Source organism: Solanum pennellii, chromosome 5, assembly GCF_001406875.1.
Source record: "Solanum pennellii chromosome 5, SPENNV200".
NCBI lineage: Eukaryota > Viridiplantae > Streptophyta > Magnoliopsida > Solanales > Solanaceae > Solanum > Solanum pennellii.
In genome coordinates, this window is record NC_028641.1 from 1,751,387 (window position 1) to 1,762,105 (window position 10,719).

The window sequence follows — 10,719 nt, forward strand, 5'->3', positions numbered from 1 at the left end:
GAAATGCATGCATAAAGATTGGGTGGTTAATCAATTAATGCTAAATAAGTATAAGGAGAGCCAGAGACAAAGTTCATGTAATTGGTCTATGATCATTTTGACTTCCACCAACAATTATTACTATTAAAGTGTTATTTATTTAAAGAAAAAAACATAAATCCTTTTTTTTTTTAATATATCCTTAAATGGAGTGATTATGACATTTATGAATAATGTAAATATTGTGGTTTTGATAACAAAGTTACGTAATCCTCGAAAATATTGTTCTTCTAAGAACAAATCTTTTGCTCAACAATTCAATATTAACATATTTTTTCAACTTGCATTATTACTATTATTATGAATAAAATGATACAGTTATAGTATTATACCGAAAGAAAATATAACATAAACAATTAATTTCAAAAAAAATCAATATAATGAGTAATTGTTATAATGTTTTAATATAGTACTTATAAGTTACCATACTCTAGTTATTTGCCTCAATTAGGAGTATTGATCAAACTAAGTCATTATATAAAGCAATTCATCAAAATAATATATTTTTTTTTAAATTTTATAAAATTAGTATAAAAGTATTTTACAGTAACGTTTTAGGGTATATTTTATTTTTTAAAAGCTGACGGCGTTAGATTGATATATGTTACTCATAGTAACGTTTACTCCTAAATCGTTATTCTGAGTAACGTTTTACTCCTAAAACGTTACTCACAGTAACGGATATCAACCTAACACCGTTAGTTTTAAAAAAATGAAATATACCCTAAAACGTTACTGTGAAATACGTTTATACTGGTTTTATAAAATTTTAAAAACTATATTATTTTGATAAATTGTTTTATATAATGACTTAGTTTCGTAAAAAATTTCCTCTAATTATGTAATTAAATGCCAATTTCATTAGGTATTCTTAGATAGTACAATGCCTAGCTGTTTGATTTTGGATGAAACAAAGAGAATTTATTGTACAAGTTTGCTGATTTAACATTTCACCTTCTAAATTATTATACTATATATGGGAGTGAGAATATTAGGTACGAATAGATTCGATTTAATTCAATAACTTTAAGATAATTCATGGTTTAAACTTTCATGTTCCAAATTAACTATTTATGGGAATTAGTGTTATATTATATATATAGATTGACTTTGATTTAGTTCAATAATTTTGGAAATGCTTTTTTAAATATATCCTACGTGACACAGTTTAGATCGATCGGTCTCGTGAATTTTTCAAATATCAAATAGTTCAATAATGGGGAATTTTATACAGATTAAATCTCATAGAGTAAAGAGTCAATTACATTATATTTCTATTCTTTTTCAACTTACAAAAATCCCTTAAAATTGACGGAATCCGGATACATCCCAATACGTACATGTACATCGCGTCCCGGTTTCAGATACATCAATCAACGTTCTGATACATCGCGTCTCAATTTTGATACTTCGTTCAATGTCTCGATATATCGCATAAAGTGATGTATCTGATTGATACGTCGTGTAAAGTTATGTACTATCCCATCGTAAAGTGACGTATTCAATCGACACATCGCGCAAAATGATTATCCAATCGATAAAGTGATGTACTCGAAAATAAAAAAGAATAGAAATTTTTGTAATTTTCTCGAATAAAAAAAAATAACAAAATAAATTATATATTTAAATAATTTTTCGAATAATAAACGTCATATTACGTTTCACGTAATGACTTTTAGGCTTTCTCATGGTTGAATAAATTGCATACTATATATAAAAAAAAAAATAATTAATGCTACAATTGTCCCATTGCTTTTGGTTTTCTATCACAGTCTCTATTAACTCCATATATTTTTTGTCCATTAAGTAACATAAAATATCTTATAATAAAAGTAACTATGATGACATCTCTTATCCATGCTCACACGAGCACGAAAACTATTTTTAGATGATATTTCCACAAGACTCATAAGTTAAAGTCCTAAAGTTAGCACTAGGAACTTTCATAATCAAAAAAAAGTTTTAAAAGTTTTTGGACGATAGGCGGATTCAAGATTTATAGTTAATAATATTCATGTTAGGAAGACAGGAAGTCTCACGTTTTGAATGTAAAGCTTTATCTAACAAAATGGATTATATATTAAAGTTCAAACTCAAAATCTGTGATTAAGAATGAATTGATAATTATCTTTCATCACAACCCTTATTTTGATCATCGACATCAAGTTAATAAATATATACATTCTAGTGTTATTAAAACAAGACCGTTGTTTGTCATATTTGATTTGAAAATCTTCACATTTTCTTAATGTTATAGAATTATAAGTTTGAAAAGAGAAAAAAATAAAAATAAAGAAGGGCTAGCTCGCCTCAGCCCTCGGCCCTTCAAGGGTTGGGTTGGATTGAACATATTCAAGCTCTTCCGAATGAAGGGCCAGCCCACCACAACCCTTCAAATTCCTTGGTCAGCGAGGCTTGGCCCGATGGGGCGGGCCAATCCCTTTGACAGTTCTATAGATAAACGCTACATATCATAAGATCAACTTTCAATGAATTTTATATGGAGTTAAACGTTTAAATACTCGATCATTCTATTTATATTACAGAATTTATTTTTATTAGAAAGCATTTTACTCTAACTTTTAAACTTTCCAATGGGAATTCAAATTTAATCAAACTCCATCCGAATAACTCTTTGTTTGATGACATAACTTACCTACGATATTTCTTAGAGTTGTGTAGGTTTAAATAGTTTTATGAAGTCCATAAAGGCATGATTAATTTTGACAGTCTTAAGTCAACTAGTCTTAATTTATTTATTTATTTTTGTATAATAAGGGGCCACTAAAAACTTTAATATTTTGTCGGTCAGCATGGTTATTAAAATTGTTAAATTAAATGCAAGTATGTAGCTACCTGCAGGCTGCAACAATTAAACCATTTGTATTTTCTCAAGAATTGATTTTTTCTTCTTTAATTTACACAAATAATGCAAAGAATTTTGATATTGTTATTAGTACATGTTTGGATATCATAGTGAAATTGTTTAACCTAAAGTTTCATTAGTTAGGTTAACCAAATAAAATTGAGGTTACGAACAACATGAAAACACCTCTGAATTTAGCTTAAATTATTAGTTTTGTGATTCGTCTTTAAACTATTAAAAGTCTTAAAAATATTTTTATACTTAACTAGCTAAACTTAAATACACCTTATATCTACGGCATGACATAGAAAGCGATCTCAAACTCGTATAGGAGCATGAGACTCTAGAGAAGTGATGAAAACTTGTCGAGAATTTAAGGAGGTATTTTACTCATTTTGTAATTAAATCAAATATGTATTTAAATTCTGTTAGTCAAATAAAAAGTGTTTGTAATGTTTTATTACATTGTTGAATTATATTGGTACGTAATTGCTTAAAGCTTTTTCACTTGTTTCTATTATCAATTGTTCCTAACTTGGTTAAAATTGTGAATAAATGCTCGTTACTTGATCATTACTTAATTCAAAAGTGTTATAAAATATTATAGCGTGGATATTCGTCACTTCAAGAAGTTACTTTCGAATGAATTTTAAAGCTTTAAACAATAAAATTTGTTGTTAATCTCAATGACATATTTTTGTTAGCTACGAGCAAAATATCAACAATCAACGACAAAGTTCTTAGCTAATTTGCAATGTTTTTAAAATAGTTATATATCTCACTAACTATTTCTCTTACTTCCCTCTATTACGAAGAGAACTTCCATCTTCTCTATTTCTATTGTTTTTATTTCACTTATTTACCTTTTCATTTAATAAATTAGACAAGCTTTTCAATTAATTAAAATTACTCAAAAAAAAAATATTCACTAGTAAATCACATATTTGTGGACATCTTTAAGTGCATAAAACCTAAAATATCTGAAAAAGTCATTTTTCGATTATTCAATTTATAAGTGATTATAAGAGATCATTCGGCACCCGGATATCTGACAAAGAAAAGATCAAAATTAAATTACCATAACATACTGTTTATGTGTTTTTTTTCTGGTACCAATGAGCTAACAAGAGTACATTTTTTTCAGCAGAGTCCAGTTTGTTTATCAGAACCAAAAAAAGCAAAACACAAATTTCTTCATGAACTAGGAGGTACTTGCACCCATAGACCACCCTCTCACAGCCACCTTTACAGCAGCGACAACACTGCGATGCCTCATTTCTGGATTTAGCCCTTGTTTCTCCCGAGCCTCGGTAGTATCTTCTATCTGAATGCCAACAAAATACGCGACCTATGCAGCCAAACGAGACAGAACTACAACGGGTTAAGCTCAAGTAGGAGTAAATTTTTCAACAGACAGCAGTAGGTAGAAGTAGTGTAAGTTGTGTTGTAACAGAAAAATGACAAACTATGCAGAAAGTGTCTAATGTGACTTTGTCAGTTGTCACTGAGCTCTAAGAACAATAGGACGACTACGCCTCGATTGTAAGTTAGTTGGGGTCGGCTATGTGAATCCTCATTGTCCATACCGCTTCATTCAGACCTGTCTCAAATCCAATATTGAGAAGTGGATTGGGATCGACAGAGTCCAACATAAACGTCTACATGATTTACTACCTAAACAAAGCAAATAACAACTGCTTTCACTTCCTACTTCTATTTTTCCGCCAAGTTCTTTGAACATTATGGCTAGGTAGTAATCTATGGACAAAACTCAAATCTTTTCGAGCTTGGTTATTCAAGAAGACATTGAACTAATCTCAGATCTACATCTCCGAATATAGAGCAAAGAAGAAACTTAGTCCATCCATTACTCCTGATGCCTGTGAACCAATTCGCATCTCGAATCTTGATTGAAGAATAATGTATGCAAAGGTAAACGATAAATTTCTAATTCATAACCCCATATTTTGCAAAACTGGAAACACTAACAGGCATGTCTAAGAATATGTATTCATTCAATTTGGACATGGTATTAACGTAAAAGAACCTGTCAAGAAGTTGTTTACATTGAGAAAAACATGTGGATATGCTCTGTTAATAGACTATTTATCACCTCGATAGGTGGCAGGAATCATTAGAGCACCATAATCTTGACAAAGACAGCGGTGATGCCACTACTTTACGACACCAGTGAACCTACAATTGGCTTCGAACAATCTCAACTAATGAAACATAAGCTAGTCTTGGCTCTTTGGCCAACTTACTCTTGGGACAACAGAGCTTGTTTATTCAAAGATTATTTAACTCTACTAGTACTAGTTTAAATAACAAGCAGTTTTCTTCTTATACAAAATAAAAATAAAGATGTATGCAGACCTTACCCGCACCTTTGTAGGGTAGAGAGATTGTCTTTGATAGACTCACGACTTAAAAAGGGATTATTCATAGAAGGGTTGCACGAAGAAAAAATGACAACAAAATTTCAAGAAACAAAGCAAAATGAAGCAATGGATGATAGAAACACATAGAAGAACAAGAAACTACGTGATTACTAAATACTACTACTAATAAGTAGAAAGGATATGTGGCAAGCCCCGTTGCCTCACCCACCTAACGGGCGACCAGACTCGGCTACCTACTAACCTTTTACCTAATCTTCGATAGGGTTCCCAGTAAGATGAAGATGTGTCACGTCTTACTAATCACCTCCCCCACCCCTCCACACACCCAGTTCTTTTTTGGCATACCTCTACCTCTCCTAACTCCTGCTCAAGCCAACCTTCCACACCTCCTAACTGGCACATCTGTGCACCTCCCAAACCATATCAGTCTCGTTTCCTCATTTTGTCCGCCACAGAGGCCAGTCCCACCTTGCATTGTATAACTTCGTTCCTAATCATATTTCTCCTAGTATGCCCACACATACATATGGACATCCTCATCTCCGCTACATTCATCTTCTGGACATGGGCAATCTTGACTGGCCAACACTCTATCCCATGCAACAATGCTAGTAAATATGTACCTATTAGTTAAAAGTATTACCTTTCCTGAAGCACTTCGGATCGGTGAGATGTGAAGAAAATTCCAAAATGACGTTCCATCTTTTCTGAAAGGAAACACGCAGCCACCAACAGATTGAGCCTAAATAACATGGACACAATTCTTATCTAAATGTTATGCAATGACCAGAACCAACCTGTAATTTAAGATATGTACAGTACACGGTTGTTCATTTTGGATGCATTGTTTTATCTGCAAAGTGAGAAAAAAAGTAATAAGGATTGTGATCAGCTGCTCAACCGCTTACCTTCCCTTAGCACTTCCCCCACTTGAGAAAATCTTAATCTTACAAAGGGCACCACATCTCTTACCCCAAGATGTAGCAGTTAGCAATGCAACTAACGAAATTAAGCAAATGATAGCAGATCTGAAAAGAAAAAATTACCTGAAATTGTGTGCCTCTTTCTGTATCTTCCCCAGTTAAAAACCGACAATTACGACCCAATACTTCATGTCTCAAGTAGCCTATTGAAGAAAAGAATGGTTCCTGTTAGAAATATTAGTTAGAGTAAGCCCTCATGCTCTTTTATGAACACAAGAAATAGACCCAAACCCATAAACAATGAGAACATCCCATGAAATGTCTAGTGTAAATTAGCTACAGCTTTAGCACCTGTTAATTTTAGGAAGGCATCACTTGCATAGACAATTGGCATGTCTGGTAAGTGTGCGTCAGTTCTGCACGTTACAGAAAGATATTCCAAGAGAAAGTGTTAAGTCCATCCAAGAACAGATCATATTGGTCATCAAAACAAGAAAATTAGGAATTCAAAAAAACTCACAATACAAAGCTTTGTTTTATTCTACCAAAAGATATATTTAAGGATGCACTGAGCAGACTCGTTCCCGATTGACAGCATCTCCTGTCACTGACCAGTCTGCCATTCAACTCACTGTAGTTTGCCAACACGGACATTATGTTGTCGACAGCAACACTGGCTTTTGTCTTCTCTTGATCACTTGCTTCACAAGGTCCTTCAACATCTACTTCTGCGATATATAAGCTTCATGAAACTAAAGTAACAAAACTAACAAACTCTAGACTAGGATTTAAGAATGAAAAAGAAGCATAAATAATCGAAATGTACAAAAATGGGAAACAAAGTCCTGCAGTACAAGGTAGCAGGACGAACTTTTATGTTTTATACATACTGACTAGGACTGCTAATCTGCACATTGAAACTCCAACACAAAGTGATGGGAAAGGTGTATGCACCCCAAAACATAACCAAGTCCTAACTCAACCAACTGACGGAAATGACTCAAAACGTGAATTTAAGCTTAAGAAAAAAAAAAAAGGAAAAGGGCAGCCCCGTGTAGGGTCCTGGGAAGTGCAGCAACCCAAGACATGTGATGTAGACAGCCTAAACTAATTCAAGCATCAGTGGTTGCTTCCACGGCTCAAACTTGTGAGCTATGGATCACATATAGACAACTTTACCGTTGCTCCAAGGAGCGAGCAATGGCAGCCATTAAAAAGAAATTAGGACCATAAGCTGAAGATACAATACTCAAATCATTAGAGGTTAGTGCAACAAATTTCAAAATCATGTTCTAACGGAGACAGAGACGATATCCCAAACATCTTAATGAGCATATCGACGATGAAAATGAAACGATTAGTCCACCAGTATAAACAACCACAAATTGAGATAACTTTGAAGAAGCATAATGAATAAACACATACCTGTATGGTCCAACCCTGAAACTGAATCAACCGATAACGCTCTGTCCATTTCCATCATCGAATTCGAGCAAACCTCCCTCCTACAACACTTATAGACATACCCCCTGCAATTACCTCCATCATAACATACTCCTCCATTTCTCCCAATTCCACCACCTAATGAATTTCTCCTCCTCAAAATAGGCACTTGAATTCCCAAAAAATGAACCACCCTCCCATCCTTCTCACTATAAACAGGACACATATTAAACAACATCCAAAAGGGTGTCCCATCCTTCCTATAATTCAACAAACTAACCTGTATACCCCTCTCCTCTCGAATCGCCTCTCGAATCGCCATAACTGATCTTCTATTAGTCTTAGGCCCTTGAAATACCCTTCCATTCTTCCCTAAAACCTCATTCTTTGAATAACCAAATACTTTCAAAAAACCCCTTGATACATAAACAATAGGGTGACCAGAAATAGAGGGATCAGTAATTGTAAAACTATCAGGCAATTCATCAAGAGCTTCTCTAACCCCATCTGAGTATTTAACATTAAATGATTTCTCAATTAAACCCAGTTGTGATTCCATACTGATTCAACTTCTTTTGGCTTAAAGACTCTAACTTTATCAACAAAGATTAACCCCAATCTCAATCCCATGTGTCAACTAGTATAATTGGGAACTTCAGCTTCAAACCATACACAAAACAAGAACAAACAAATCATCAATAAACAAAAAAATAACCATAGAAATAGCACATAGAATTTAACATACCACACATAAAAAAAGACAACCCCATATACTAAAACTCGAAATCTAACACAATCTTACTCCGTATTTTTACAAGAGACTCATTAATTCGTCTCACCCTATATAATAAATCTAACACAATTTTACTCTATATTTCTAAAAAAAACTCATATATAACAATAATTTTATCAGTTACGATAAAAACAATATTGAAGAGCTTACATGGAGAAAAATATCTAAGTTGTAAGGTATTGAATGAACAATAAGAATTGGGGGTATGTACATCAATCGTTTTTAGTGAATGAATTATTTTATATGAAGGAATTTAATGTGATTGGAGAAAAAAATAGGAAACAAAATATTGAAATAGTCATTCATGTAGCAGATTTTTTTTTTATTAGTATATAGTTATTATTTGTGTATTTTCAATTTATCTTCGGAACCTAGCCGTCTAGATTTACTGTTTACTATAAATATTTATACATCATAAATTTAATTATTTTAAAAAAGTAGATTATTATATTTATAAATATGGTAGATTGAGCACTATAAGATTTTGGATTTAATTCTCATTTGTATATATTTTATTAGTAGGTGATATTTTATATTTCGTAAAATTAATCGAAACGTGTGAAATCTAGAAACAATTTTATGTAATTGGTTAAGTTGTGATTGTCAATTTTTAGATTTGTAGTACTAAAAGAAAAGAGACAATTTGTCAAAATAGGTATGTGATTATAAACAAATTTTATATTATATTACCAACAAAGAGAAGTACAATTTTATTTTACCATTTATATATACAGTATATATATAAGCATATATGCAGACTTTTAAGTCCTAATCCTACTTTATTTATGGCAAATTTCAGTGAAGAAATATTATAAGTAAAATAATATTGGTTCCTATTTTTTAATTAATTAATTGTTTATTTTGACAAGAATGATGATGAATTATTGCAAGACAGATGTAATGCATGAGAGGACTAGGAGTGTGATAAACACAAGCACATATATAATTTATTTATTTTTTTAATATACCAAGCCACAAATTTAATTATAATAATAAATAAATAAATAAATAATAAAAAAGTGGCATTAAATTTTGAGCCAATAAAATAGTCAAGACTTATCTAGGTGTGGTAGTATCCACCTCACTCACCCTTTTTTATATTCAGAGTAATCTGAAATCGCTATTTTTTTCTGCATTATTTTTCATCGATTGATATATTTTATGAGAAATTAAATTTTATAGAGTTTCTATAAAAATAATTTAAAAAATTATTAGATTATTTGTGCATATCAAAATAAAATTAGATAATACTAATAAATTTTTTATAAGTACTTTGGTGTAGGTTGGGAATATCGATTATGGGTCCTTTTCGTTTTATTTAATTCTATTTTTTTAAAAATATAAATAAATAAAACGTATTTGAATTGGAAAACAAGCTAAGCGTGGAAGAAAATAAATATTCCAACTTGAATCTAGACATAGTCTATTTTATCGATAATGACATTTATTTATATTATTATAGTTTATACAATTGAAATGAAGTATATATTAAAAAATTTAATCAAATAAATTAAATTATTGATAACAAAATAAAGAAGTATAAGGAAAGGTTATTTTATAGTCAGTGACCCTTCGGAATAAATTTATTTATTTTTATCTTTTGAGAATATGAAAAAAAAAAAGGAACGGTGGCTTATAGCCGCATTTGACACGTATATCTATAAATGATAAATATTTTTTTATTTATAATCAGAAATTTTAAGTTTAAAATTCTTTAGGTATGGAGTCGATTTTGTTAAGAAATGATTTACTCTACAAGGACCTCTCGGCTCTTTGTTAGGAAACGATTTATCCTTTAATATGAGATTTTTTAATATGAATTTAAATTTAATCAAGTTTTAATGTGAATAGCAGACATCGAATAAAAAATAAATATGTATATATATATATTTGGAATATCTTTTTTTGTTTACCACAAGAAGGGGTGGTCCAATAGTCCCTAATGAATATTCACTTTTTTTGCTGTATTTATATTATTCTATTTTTTTGGTGACATATGAATATATATATAATATAAATATAAATCAATAGGAATTATATTCGTTTTATATTTACTGCAACAAGATTCAAATATTTGGAATCTAGGTTACAAGTTAAAACCTACTTATCATTGTTTGAACAAAATTTCCACAATATTTAAATTAAAATAAAAATTTTAGTAGTTCAATTACTTGAGTATTTTAATTTTAATTTTATTAGTCCTCCTTATTCTCTTCCCTTGCCCTATTCTTTTTTTAATTTTCTTTATATATA

At 31.0% G+C, this 10,719-nt stretch overlaps 1 protein-coding gene across 4 annotated transcripts; it reads right to left on the reverse strand.

The window, feature by feature from the left end:
- Positions 1 to 3,952: 3,952 nt before the first annotated feature.
- Positions 3,953 to 8,755, reverse strand: LOC107020514 (protein TWIN LOV 1). 4 transcript variants are annotated; one of them, XM_015220912.2, is made up of 8 exons: positions 8,617 to 8,755; positions 7,656 to 8,332; positions 6,751 to 6,958; positions 6,582 to 6,646; positions 6,354 to 6,433; positions 6,105 to 6,160; positions 5,951 to 6,014; positions 3,963 to 4,253 (listed from the first exon to the last, which is right to left on the reverse strand). In XM_015220912.2, exons 2-8 carry the CDS (start codon positions 8,230 to 8,232, stop codon positions 4,107 to 4,109), a joined length of 1,197 nt encoding a protein of 398 aa, XP_015076398.1. In that variant the 5' UTR covers positions 8,233 to 8,332; positions 8,617 to 8,755; the 3' UTR covers positions 3,963 to 4,106. The 4 variants fall into 4 exon arrangements, with proteins under 4 accessions (XP_015076397.1, XP_015076398.1, XP_015076400.1 ...); XM_015220914.2 differs by lacking the exon at positions 8,617 to 8,755 and adding an exon at positions 8,476 to 8,586 and having other exon boundaries at positions 4,107 to 4,253; XM_015220913.2 differs by lacking the exon at positions 8,617 to 8,755 and adding an exon at positions 8,419 to 8,582 and having other exon boundaries at positions 4,107 to 4,253.
- Positions 8,756 to 10,719: the final 1,964 nt, after the last annotated feature.

Excerpts from the sequence above, each read along its gene's own strand:
- LOC107020514 (XM_015220911.2), bottom strand. The coding sequence starts at position 8,232 with ATGGAATCACAACTGGGTTTAATTGAGAAATCATTTAATGTTAAATAC. Across the intron at positions 6,647-6,750 it reads ATAAAACAAAGCTTTGTATT|AACTGACGCACACTTACCAG; the intron begins GTGAGTTTTTTT and ends TGTAACGTGCAG. Across the intron at positions 4,254-5,950 it reads TCCGAAGTGCTTCAGGAAAG|GTCGCGTATTTTGTTGGCAT; the intron begins GTAATACTTTTA and ends TTGGCTGCATAG.